This window comes from Ceratotherium simum, chromosome 5 (genome assembly GCF_057802395.1).
Source record: "Ceratotherium simum simum isolate JZ-2026a chromosome 5, ASM5780239v1, whole genome shotgun sequence".
NCBI lineage: Eukaryota > Metazoa > Chordata > Mammalia > Perissodactyla > Rhinocerotidae > Ceratotherium > Ceratotherium simum.
Window position 1 is genome coordinate 25,445,783 of NC_141904.1, and position 13,560 is coordinate 25,459,342.

General features: G+C 37.0%; 1 protein-coding gene across 1 annotated transcript in view; it reads left to right on the forward strand.

Annotated features, from left to right (window-relative positions):
* The window catches only part of KCNH8 (potassium voltage-gated channel subfamily H member 8), a 369,427-nt gene that overhangs the window by 288,105 nt on the left and 67,762 nt on the right, over positions 1-13,560 (forward strand). The window contains exons 9-11 of the mRNA XM_004419411.3: positions 1,421-1,620; positions 2,474-2,723; positions 7,996-8,210. Coding sequence (XP_004419468.1) covers positions 1,421-1,620; positions 2,474-2,723; positions 7,996-8,210 — 665 coding nt within the window. The remainder of the gene's footprint in view (positions 1-1,420; positions 1,621-2,473; positions 2,724-7,995; positions 8,211-13,560) is intronic.

Consider the following 13,560-nt stretch of genomic DNA (forward strand, 5'->3'; position numbering starts at 1 on the left):
CTAATTTATCCATTTTGGTGCTAAGAAACTTTTAACATAATTCCTTGGACAGTGAGATTTTGGTACAGGGACATTTTGATAGATCCTAATAGACAAACTACTAAATTTTTAGTCTCTTGTTTTTTTTTTTTAACCAAAAACTGCTGAAACAGATGATTTCAACACCTGGGCTTATTGCCAATCCCTTCCCAGGATGGGGATCAGGGCTGAAATCTGAATATCCCTAAGAGTTGATTTCCTATCAATGTAAGTACACCTGGCTCTCATCTCTCTCCCAGTTTCACAGCCCCAGGTGGGTCCACGGCCCTCTTGGCCTATCTGCTGATGTCCACATGAGCCATTCCAGTTCTGTTTGGCTGATGACTATTTAGTGCAAAATCTTGTCACCCTTTTCTGACTTCAAGATACCTGACCACCCCCAACAGTGGGCAACCCCTGGAAAGTGAAGTCCATTCACTCGCTTTTTCCAGTGTAAAACCCATCCTGAATCCCTACCCACTGTCAAATTCTGGTGAGCAAAATCTATCTCATTACACTCCAGTGGTGGTTTCGGAAGGGAAGGCTCAGCAAGAAAGTGGGGATTAAATACTATCTGAGCGAGAAACTTCAACAGAACAAAAGTCTCATATGTGTTTACCACCCTCTTCTCAGGAGGGCAATGAAAACTCTAAGCAGAATACTTGTTTTTCTCTGTGAATTCGTTTGTTTCTTGAACGGTCTCAAATATTCTGATATCTCCCTTAAAAGTAAAGTGACTGTGGAGCTGGGATGAGGTTGGGGGTTGAAGCCATATTAATCTCAGCTTCAAATTGCTCAGCAAACCTTCAGTTACATTTCTAACAAGTTGATCAGTACTTTTCTTAATATAAATATGCCATGTTTAATACCCTATAACTAATTTTAAATGATGGTTTTGGGGAAGAGACTGATATTCCCATAAAGGCTGATCAGTTATAATAGACTTATTTTTTAAATATATTTGTAATTATAATAAAAATAACCATTAAACTATAACTTGATAGCTTATTCCATGAAATAATTAAAACTACTTCATCATACCTATTAAATTATACCTAGCTATTAAAATAATACAGATATGAATAGAGTGCAGAATAAAAGTTTATCATAGCCAGAATGGCAGCTAACAAATTAATTGTGGGTCAAAGGGGCCTATTTTGTATATTATTGAGTATTTTTAAAAGATATTTTTACTCTGATCAGGCCATATGGAGTCAAAATGACTGCATCAGGTCTGTGACAAAGGGGCTGCACCAAAATGCTCATACCCAAATAGCTGTATCATCGTGGCCACATAAGCCTACTCTGCTCTGTCTCAGGGTAGATAGACTGTAAATTTAGACTTAAGGAGTGAGCCCTCCGTCATATTTCTCTCCCGTTGTATGTTGTGTTGTTCCTTCAGCCTTGATGCATGCCTTGGTATTTGGAAACGTGACGGCGATCATACAGAGGATGTACTCCAGATGGTCCCTCTACCACACTAGAACTAAGGATCTGAAGGACTTCATACGTGTCCATCACCTGCCCCAGCAGCTGAAGCAGAGGATGCTCGAATATTTCCAAACAACCTGGTCAGTCAACAATGGAATAGATTCAAATGAGGTAATGTTCATTTCTCGTGTTGATGTTTTCAGGCAGAAAGCACATATTCTAAGGTAAAAGCAAGGTGCTCTAATGCAAGTCTCAGAAGTGAAGTACACACCTACCAACTTCTTTATCTCTTTACTTTTTGATCCCTCATGAAACCCAGTCCATCTTCTTTCATCTGCTTTGGCTTATGTTTTCACGGTGCCACTTTGGATTGGCCAATGTTTTACATTAACTTGCTATTGTAGTCTATCAGGTGGACTTGTTTTCTTTCTCATTGACTCTCTTTGAAGGAACTAATTCTTATGACAGTTGAGTGGTGTAATCTTGGAATATTAATCAAGTTGTTTGCATTTAAAACCAACAAAGGAAAAAAAAAATGTTTTTCAGCAAAGATGTTAGCTGTAGACTTCCAGAAACACCAGACCACTGTAAAAAAGCTATCATATAAATCAAGCAACCATTTCACCAATCCCCTAACCAAACATCTTTAAAGTGATCATTTGGTTTCCCCTCTCTTCATATGATCATGACACCAGAGGGAACACCAGAGGGTCCATGTTCCATATCTTCTCTCCTGAGTAGGAGTCTTTGCGAGAAGCAAGTCACAAGAAGCTTTATGTTTTCATTCTTGAGTCTTTTATTAATTTATTCTATTTCTCCAGACTTATTATCAGCTGATTATTCAGTAGCACATAACTGCTGTCACAGTCACTGAAAAATCTCTCTAGGATTATACATGCTTATATTTCCTCTTCTGCTCTACGATTGGTCAAACAGTGGGAAAAAAATCTCTGTTGTCTTGCAAAGTAAATCAATTAGACTAGACTTAGCCCATCTCGATTTCCTTTTTCATCTTCTTTGACAGCTTTTGAAAGACTTTCCAGATGAGCTGCGTTCTGACATCACTATGCACCTGAACAAGGAAATCTTACAGTTGTCCCTTTTTGAGTGTGCCAGCAGGGGCTGCCTCAGATCTCTGTCTCTACACATCAAAACCTCCTTCTGTGCTCCGGGGGAGTATCTTCTGCGTCAAGGAGATGCTTTGCAGGCCATCTACTTTGTATGCTCGGGCTCCATGGAAGTTCTTAAAGACAGCATGGTGCTGGCTATTCTTGGTAGGTCTGAGTTGAAAAGCTTCATGAAATTTTAGTCTGGAGTATAATTTAAGGAGATGAAATGGAAGAAAAACTATGAGCGAGAGTAGGAAAATCATGGATGAATATGTGGACTTGAGGTTTTTCTTCATATGGGTATAATTTGCCAACTATTTATTAATTGTTCTGTCACTGTTTTAAGTGTTATATCCAAAACATCATTTGATTCTTGTTAAAAAGCCAACAGTATAAATATTATCCCCATTTTACAAATGAATAAATAGTATCTTAGTTAACTTAATTTGTGTCAAATAACATAGTAAGAAAATGAACACAGTTCTTTCTGATTCCAAAAGCCAGCTTATTAATCATGATGTATACTGCCTCTTGGTGAAATAGCTGGTCAATTTTAGAGGGCGTTTCTGTATTTTTTTGGAGAATCAATTCAGAGAAGAATATTGAAAATTAAGTTTTGGCTGTGCTAGAAATAGCGCAAAAATGATTATGCATTAAGAGTAAGTTCTCACAGCAATCATTAACCCGATACTGTCAAGGTGACTATAGGCTTTTTTTATTTCCTCAAAGAAAACTCATAAGACAATTTGTGAAGATTTTGTGCCACAAAGTTGACACCAACTATTAAGACATAATTGATGTTCATTGAAATATGTGTCAGCTGACAAAATATGACGTGTAGGGTGAGTGTAGAAAAATTGCTATCCATAATTTTATGTGTACCTCTTTAAAAAATCACTTTGATTTGTTCATTTGTCTGTTTATTTATTTATTCAACTAATATTTTTTGAGGGCTGTGAATGAATCAGGTGCTGGTCTAAGCGATATATTTTGAACAACAATGTAGTACACAAATGTTTAGCATTTGTGTTGATAAAAAGGGGCTAATGTAGCACTTTTCATTTATTTTTAATTTTCATGTTTAAGAACATAATATTTGTAAACAACCTAACCATTTACAAGATATTTTCACATGTGGGGTCTCATTCAAGCCTTCCTAACACAAAGAGACATGTAGGAGAGGTATTTTCTCATTTTTCCAAAGGCAAAGCTAACCTAGGTGTTTGGAGTCTGTATCCAGTGCTCTTTCCACCTCTAAACCATGCCTATTATGTAATCATCGTGTGTGTATGTATATATATCTGTGTATATGCATATATATGTATATATAGATATATATAATACAGTTATATAATCATTGTAGACCTGTAACATTGCGTTTTAGCTAGCAAGCTTCAAGACAGATTATATTTTGGAAGAGAGAACTAATATTTATTGAATCCCTAATATGAGCCAGGTGTTTTACGTCCATTATCCAATTTAAACCTTGCAACCCTATTAGGTTGGTGTGGTTATCCCCAATTAAGGGTGAAGAGATGGAGGCTAGTGAATGGCGAAATACTCATGTGCTTTTCATTGTTTCACGTTGACTTCGCTTTACCACTTACCAGAGGAAAGGTAAGGCGTGGCTTTCAAAGTTTTGGCTCAATTCTTGACTCACTCTCTTACGTTTTTCTCCTGAATAGAAAGGCGTGGAATAGCAACTAAGAGTTTATCATCAGCTTGTCCAGTTCATTATCAGTGTTAGGGTGAGGCTCTCTGTGTGAGTGTTTTTGAAGAGAATTGAACACTCTTCCTGCCCATTTCTCAACTTAGTGAAGTTAAAGGCCAGTCATTCTATCATTTTCTGATTCTAAATTAAAAGTGACAATTATTTCTAAATTTGCTTCAAATACTTAATTTTAATCATGAAATACTTTTCCTTGAGTTTCCTTAGTATCACTGTAAGTTTTATAGCCTGCCTATTTAACAGGGCAGATAGTTATTTTCCAGAACCTTATGGTTTGATATATATGCAAGCAAAAATAATGCACCATTTTTAAACTTTTGTAATGTGGATTTTTTTCCATAATTGTGGTGAATTTTTAAATTTGATAACTAGCAACAATTCTAGGAATGGAATACAAAGGCATCATCCATAACATTAGAGAACAATGGGTGCAAATTTCATGGCTTCTATGTAAATACCATTGTTTGCAATACACTGTTCAATTGGATTATTTTGTTTGAAAAAAAATTCAACTAACAGCTGAAGGATTTAAGCCATTGCATTTTGCTCCTGCCCAATTTCTTCCATAAATTGTGATTTCCATGATTAACATTTTCACATCTTTGCTTCTACTGTGTATCTATCAAAAGTGATTTAAGTGTAAATTGCCACTTGACCATTCTAAACACGAGTACGTGGTATTGGGACTAAACCCAAACAAAGATAATAAATTATTAACATTTTCTCTCTGTGGTTAACATTATTTCAATGGAGATTGACTATTTTACTTTGTCTTTGGTAATATTATCTTATAGGGCCAATTCAAATCAATACTGACTTTGATAAACTTAAGCACGTGGCTTCACATTTGGTCTGTAGATATTTAATACATGTTCGCTCTGCCAACAAAATGCATTAATCTATAATGCTGTAAGGAAGAAACATCACCAAACAGCTGTCAAGCCATAACTTATTCAGGCAGTTCTATTGTCCAGTAAATACATGAAGGCATTTCTTAATCTGATGCCTGGCGAGACAGTTGACATAGAGGCAGCGATTTGTCATGGGAATAGAATTTGTTTGCCTCGTATACTTTCATTTCATGTCCCGATAATTGTGTTTTCCCGCCAATTTCTTCATTGTTGTTTAAACAACAAAGCACCGATAAATGTACTGTTCACAGATGGCATTAGTCTGCTTAATTCTGATCAAACATAAACATATAGCTCTAACCCAATGGTTTGCAGATGCATCCCATCAACTTTTTTTTTTTTGCCCGATGGAAGAATAACTGATTAGCAAATATCAGTAAGAGAATTCTGAATAATGGAGACTATAAGGGACCATAGATATCTTTCTCTTCTTTTAGAAATAAGGATACTGAAATCCAGAGTAATCAAGGAACTTAGATCTAGGTCCTAAATCTAGATAGTGAGCAATCTACAAAACCGTAAAACCAATGAGAGTGAGAACCATGTTGTTATGTACCAGTGTTTGCTTTCCAGTACTCAGCACAAGGTCTGGAACACATGTCAGTGCTCCATAAATGTTCATTGAATGAATGAATAAACTGGAACTCTCTCCAGGGTGCCAAGATTGGCAAGATGTTGGTGCTATTTTTATACTGGGTCGTTGTGGCCAATATAGCCATGGCCACCCAAGGTATGAAGATGGCTCTAAAGTTATTCTAAGCACCAGTTGCTTAAGAAAATGTGAATGCTCACTGTGGCAAGACACTGCATCATGATAAATTCTTCTCAGATGTACAAAATTTGAAAATTTGCTGTATTCAAGTCATCCAGGCTATATTTATATCTTGCACCAGTACCCAACTTTGAATTTTTGAGCAGCAATTTAGATTTCTGACAAAACAGGCAAGAAATAAAATTTCCAAGTTTAGCAGTGTTGATGACAACAAACAAATCAAACTTCAGTTCATCAGCACCACATGACTGGTTTATTCCCTTAGTGTCCTTAAGTATAGATTTTAGTCTTTTTTTTTTTCTTCTACCAAATAGACTCAATGTCAAGGTTTAAATCCAATATTAATTCAAAGATAATACGTAGATACAATTGAATAATTTAAAAATGCTCAATTTTTGTTCTGCCATAAAAATTTATCAATATCTCACATATTCACGGTCAGTTTGGCATATTTTCTTTTACTGGTCGAATTCAATAAAACAGACTTTTATTGAAATCTGATACATGCCAGAGACTTTGCTTCCAGAAATGCTGGGCACAATAAAAAACAAAAATTTAGAAGTTAAAAAATTAATTGAATGGGGGACAGAGGCAGTTTGTTCTATAACATTCCAAAGATATTATTTACTTGATGGTTTTTTTGTTGGTCAATTGTTTGTTGTTGGTTCCTATGAAATGGAGCAAAGGGGCCATTAGAAAAAGTAAAAGTTACAGCCAGGCATGATGCTATTTGAGGACAAAGCAAAGACTCAGAAACTCCTGAGTTGTAGCCGTGAATCTCATGCCAGTGTCCTCTGTGAACTTGGTTATATTACTTCAGCTTTCAATCTAAGTTTATCTGAGAATTGAATGAATTTTCTTTCATATTTCTCACATGGATGCTGAGTGAATTAATGACTGTGTCTAAAATAAATCTAAAGCTGTAATCAGCTTTTCGTTAGCTCTTAACGCTTATGCTCACCTTCCTGCTAAATTTAACTGATTCAAATCAATTTAAAGATTTAAAAGATTCAAATAAATTGCGCAATATTATCTAATCAGCTAACTGGAGGAAGCAAGCTAGTTGCCTGGTGGGTGAATCCATCCTACCACTGATAGGCTGAGGCATTGCAGGCAAAATATCAGGCGGTACTGGGTGTGGGGCGGGGCGTTGATGACTTAGATAAAGCAGTGGTAATCTCTCTCTCTGCAGGGGCACAAGTGAAAAGCTCATTTTATTTTTTCACTTTCTTTTTTGATAAAGAAAATGAGGTTTTTACACTGTTGCAGAGCATTAGAACTATGACTTGTGTTTTACATTTGTATGTAGTAGATCTCACTGTCCGTAATGTCCAGTGGTTATCTCTGCCTCCCAATCCTGAGATGAAGGATGGAGAACACCTCCTCCCACATCACCCTTCTGTGTTGTAGACATGTTCAGAGATAAACAAAACAACCCGAGTGTGTTTGAAAGCTGATGATGAAGCTTACATTACTGTCCAAAGTGCTAGAATCAAAATTATTAATACAAGTCTTGATTGTCTTTTATAGAGCCTCTTTTACACTCAGAAAAATCTGAGCCTTTGTTATTTCTCTTGAACAGTTAAGACAACTGTGACAAAAATGTCAACTGGTTTGTCTAAAGTCATTTACTGAATCCTGTGAGGGACCTGTCTGGAGCCCATCTATGACTTACAGTTCCTAACTCTGGGTCTCCTACTTTTTCTCCCCTAGACAAGTATTCTCAACTGGGAACAGTTTTGCCCACCAGCGGACATTTGGCAATGTCTGAAGATATTTTTTGGTTGTCATCACTGGGAATGGGGGATGTGAGAGGCTGCTAAACATTCTATTATGTACAGAACAAAGAATTATTGAGCCCCAAATCTCAACACTGCTGAGATTGAGAAACCATGCCCCAGAAAAAGGTCCCTCTTCTCTTTTCAGTGTAACCTCAGAGAAGTGAAGCCTGTGAGTCAAATGAAGTTTTCAGTCCTAAGCTTGCTTTTCTTTAAAGTGACATGTCTCTTTTTTCACTGTTTTAAGGGAAAGGGGATTTAATTGGAGCAAATCTATCAATTAAGGACCAAGTGATCAAGACCAATGCAGATGTGAAGGCTTTAACCTACTGTGATCTCCAGTGCATCATCCTCAAAGGACTCTTTGAAGTGCTAGACCTTTACCCAGAATACGCTCACAAATTCATGGAAGACATTCAGCATGACCTCACGTACAACCTTCGAGAAGGTCATGAGAGTGATGTAAGTCTCACTTCTAATTAGTGCTGAGACCTAATAACATGGGGCCTGGAGATCATTTATAACAGTAAAGGAACATGTCATGAACTCACTTTAAAAAGTCTTTGAGTATAAAAGGTATGACTATTCAACCACTCCTTGAGCAGTTAAATAATTAGCTACAAGTCAAACCTGGAGTTTATTATCAACATTCTAGGAAAGTGTTATGTGTGGATGACTTCTCTTAACTCATTGTCTTTCTTGTTTATTTCCATGTGCTTATAACTAGAATCTATTTCAATGACATATAATATTAGCTAGAGAAGTGGGATATCTCCAGAATTTAAAAATTTCCAGATGGAATATATGGTTCAGAGTTTGCTGTGTTTGTAATTGTTTACTACACCACTTGCTTGATATGGATTTTGCTTTAGAACAATCTAAAGCAGTTAACCAGTACCCAAAACAGTCTATCTTAAAATGACTTTAAATACGCATAAAAGGATTCAAGCCAAAGATTATCACACTGAAAGCATAATGAACATTTTATGAAATTATATATTTGCTGCATGTTTCAGTTTATACAAACAGCTTTCCTGTCAAAATATGTACAATACTGCGTCCTGTGATTAAGTTGATCGTGAACATGACTTCATTAGATGTGTCAGAGAGACAAATGATTTAATAGGAATGATTGTTGAAAGGCAAGCCAGAGCATGCATAGCATTCTGTAACAACAAAAGCCTTGATCTGCTGTCTTGAACTCTATCCCAGATATTTGCCATACTCAATTTTGTCCTGAGGGTTTAACAAGCAATTGTTTTGACTAACCCATATTGTGCAGACATTTTGTTAGTCATTAATATTCTCCATTTTGAAAGGTAGAGAAAGAATCTAAATTTTGTATTATTTCATCTTGGTTGGGAATATCTAATGACGTCAATACATAGATGGTACGCCATTCTGAAGTTCAAGCTTACCAGTTTCGAATGTGTGCAAACAACAAAGGGGGTATCAATATTTCTTGGGAACCTATTTGAGCTAAGCACTCTGCCTATATAAAGCATCTCATTTGGTGCTTAAAATGACTTTTTAAGGTAAGTATCCATCAATTTTTTTGGATAAGAAAAAAGATTCACAATAGTTAAGTAATTTGTATGTCATCACACAAACTTGTAGGCAGCAAGGACAGAGTATGAGCACAGGTATTTGTCATTTAAAAATCTGTACACTTTCTATTAGTTATGTTGTCTCTTCCTCTTGAAGGCACTTTTCATATCTTTCCATTCAATAGATCGAATTTTAAAACTACCAGTGTCTTTTGTGCTCTCCATGACAGCCTCATGTGACAACTATTTTTGAAGAGTGGAGGTGAGTTAGAAGGTGGAAGCAACCAAAAAGGAAAAAAGAAATGAGCGAAGAGAAAGAAATAGCCAACATTCCCCAGCATGGAAAAGTGGAAAATATTGGTTTTCAACCCCTGCTTTCTTTTTATTTGATTACTTTTCAAAGATCTTTATCTTTGATCAAATTTTTTATCCTTTTTTTCTATTTGCTGGAACATTAATCATAGTGATTTTAAAATTCCAATATCTGAATTACCTCTGGGACTGTTTTCATTATCTGTTATTTCTCTCTCTTTTTTCTTTTGGCCATTTGGTCCCTTTTTTTAGCAGATGTCATAATTTTCTTTAAATCTAGATGTTGCTATGAAAAATTGTTCATATTATTTTCGTCCAAATAGGATAAGGTTTGGTTTGGCAGGCAGAGAGATGACGAGCAAATCATTTCATCCTGTCCATAGTTCCCCTTAGGCTTTATCAGGCTGATCTATCTCAGTTCTGCTCCTACTCTGGGGGTGTAGCCCTCAGTCCTAACACATGTTTTTTCTGGGATTTCAGGTAAAAGCCCTGGATCTTTACCAAGGCCCCTCCTCTCTGGCGGGGCTGGAGCTCCAGCCTCCGTCTCCTCAGCACCACATGATGCTGAAATCGCTGCTCCTCCATTTAGCCTCCCAGTTGCTGTCTTCCTCTGCGACCTTGGAGCACTCCCTGTGTGTGCTCCCGTGAGGAGCTGGCTAATGCCTCAGGGGCCACTTTAATGCTGTTACCTCCTCTCTGGGATTTTACCCCTCAAATCCCCCATTTTTCGGTACACCTGAACTTCATCCTCTGTCTCCTAAGCCAGGAAGCTTGCTCCTTTCTAGTCTGCTCCATTCCATCTCACAATGAAATAGAAAACTCCCTCAGGAACACATGTGGGTAAATGTGGGGCTCACACTGGTGTGCTTCCCTTTTCTCCGGGATCACAGCCCTTCATGTCTTACGTGAGTCACTCACTCTCCAATGCTTTCAAACAGTTTATGTATTTTGTTCTGCTTTATAATTGGTTTTTACTGGAAAGTTAGTTCAATATAAGCTATGTCATTATGGCTGGAACCAAAAGTTCCGTAGCTTACGATATAGCTTATGCTTCTTTTCAGAGGGATCCTTATGAGCTATATTTTTAAGGGCAAGTGGGAACTCAAGCTTACCTCTGAAAACTTTATTGTTTTGTATTTTCTAATCTTTTATTACTCAAAACTTCTATTTACAAATATATTCCAAGGTCCTGGGATGCTATGCTTTCTAAAGGCTAGGTAAGTTTGAACCACCCTTCCCCATAACTCCATACCCTAGGGAAAAAGTCTTGTGCTCTTTCTAAGCATGTTATGACTTTTAGGGGAGCTTATATTCTGATGGTAACCTATGGTTATGAATTCCTACTGTCTGCTCTGCTACTCTGCTCTGGTTCAGACCAAAGTGGAACCCAGCCCCTCTTCTTAATTTCCATGCATACACAAACAGAAATATCCAATCACACAGGGTTTATTGGTGGGTTGAAGCCTTTGTGGAGGATTGGACAATGGGTTCTAAAAGGAAGAACATTTGCATAATGAAAATGCAAACAACATAAGTATAACTTGTCTATATATCCTTATTCTTAAAAATCATGTGGCCACTCTGCCATGTTGTTCAGCCCTTTATTATTGCTCTCGCCTCTCTCCTGTGCTTTCCCTTCATCCCCAAATTCCCCACTATTTCTGAGACATATTAGTTTAACTTTTCTCTTTGGTTGCCTTATGTCTTTGTAATTTTGCCTTCTAGATGTTACCTTTTACCCCAACTAGCTTATAAACTATCAGATGGCATAGAGAGTTACCAGAACATCTGAGTGAGAAGAAGACTGATAGTCAACCCATTCTGAAATAAAGACCAAAAAAGCATTTTTATGAAATAGTCAAAATTAAGAAGGGATATGCATGTAGCAGTAAGATATGACTCCTAGAACTGTGATGAGTTATGTCACTTTAGAATGACAGCTCATCCAATTCCTATAAGAAAATTAATTATAATGTATAAAATATTTTCTGTGTGTGTGTGAAAAGACTAGCTAGTACTGTTTTGACCTCATGCTAATTGTGTATTTTATGCACTCAGTGTATTTTCCATATTTGCCTTTATTTATATCTCCTGGATGGCCCCAATGATGACATAGATTAATTTAGCTATTTCTGTCTATGCAGATTATGAGAAATTTGCTTCACTGCTTCTCATGGTAAACCCTATAAAATTGATTTTAGCACAAACTCAAATGTTGTTGGTTGTGAAATTTAGTTTGCCTTAAAATAAGAATTTTGAATTTCTGATAAGTAAAATGATTGAAGAGTATCTAAAATGTCTGTTTTTAAAAACTAATAATGCTAATATACTGAAGCTCAGATATTGACATGGCTACATATCAATATCTGACATGCTTTGCACATGGTTGACGTTGACTTGGTGGTGGTGTGGTTGTGGAGCAACGAATGGCAATAGTTGTTGAAAAAAGATGGTCACTTCTCCAGTTTTACCTTACTGAGGGGTTTCTCAATGATGAAACATCAAATTTTAAGTGTGTTGATTACTTCATTTTTCTCAATTTTCCATTATTAAATGTGATCTGATCAGTATAAAAAAATGAAGTCTCCTTCAGTCTCCCCACGTCTTTGGTAAAGGGAGGGATGTTTCCCCAGTTTCCTGAGGGTCAGTGGCCTCAAGGTGAAGGTCTTTGAACTCCCATCTCCAGTATAGCACAAGAAGTTACACCAAAGTTCAGAGAAGGTTCCTGAAGCAGAGACAAGGGAGCCCGTGAGGAGCACCCACTTTCAGCAGCTTTTCTTCACTTTTCACATATTTGATGGTACTTGGGTGGTTTACGGTGCTGACCCAAACAGCTCAAAACCTCAACATCCCTCATAATACCCCACTCCCCCCCTACACAAACTCTCTCTATATACCAAGCACCATGCTTAAACAATGTAGTTACAAACTTGAATACTCTAGAGTCTTGACCCTAAGTGTTATATATATATATATATAAACATAATTCACTGCAAAAATTCCAGAGTGCTCACATGCATTAGTTAACACATATATAAATAAACATAATTGAATGTAAAAATTTCATACTAATGGAAGAGTCAATTTGTCTTCACCAGCCTGTGGGGGTTGTGTGCATGTGTGTGTGTATGCGTGTATGCATGGTAGGTCCTGAAACATACCTCTTTGACTATGACAAATGAGAAGTGATATATTTCTCTCTGCCTCTGTTCTTGTTCTCTAACCACCCTATCTCCTCAAGGCTTACAGGAGCAATTTTTTCAAAATATAAATTGGGTCGTGTCATTCTGTTGCTTAAAATATTTCAATGGATCTTCCATGAACTGTTAATAAAATCTAGATTTCTTACCAGAACTTTCAAGATCCTATACATTCCAACCCCTGCCTGCCTTACAAACTCATCTGATGCCATCTTGTATCCAGCACTCTGGCCTGCTTTCCCTTCCTTACACTTGTCAGACTCCTGCCTGCCTCTCAGGCCTCAGGGCCTTTGCATTGCTCTTCTTTCTTCCTGCAAAGCTATTCCTCTGGCCTTACCTGACCACCTGCTCTGAAGTTTGCCTCTCCCAGTTATCCTCTGTCACATCACCTTGTTTATCTTTTTCATAGCATTTAGCAAGATCAGAAGTTATTTTTATATGTATATTTTCTTGTTGATGGTCAGTTTCTCCTAACAGAGTCTCTACTTGACCAAGGCTTTATCTTGTTCTATGCTATATCCTCAGTGCCTAAGTCAGAGCCTAGTGCAGGATCAACATTTAATATATATTTGATGCTTGAATGAATGAATGTCAAAAAGTTTACTGTGGCACCTGGAACCTATGTGAAAATTTTGAGAAAATGAATAAAGTCCTGAAGACAGCAGCCTAAACTGCCAGTAAATGGAGTCTAAAACGAAAAGGGAATTTAGAATTTTATTTCTTAGAAGTAACAAAGCCAAAGAGAGTGTCAAG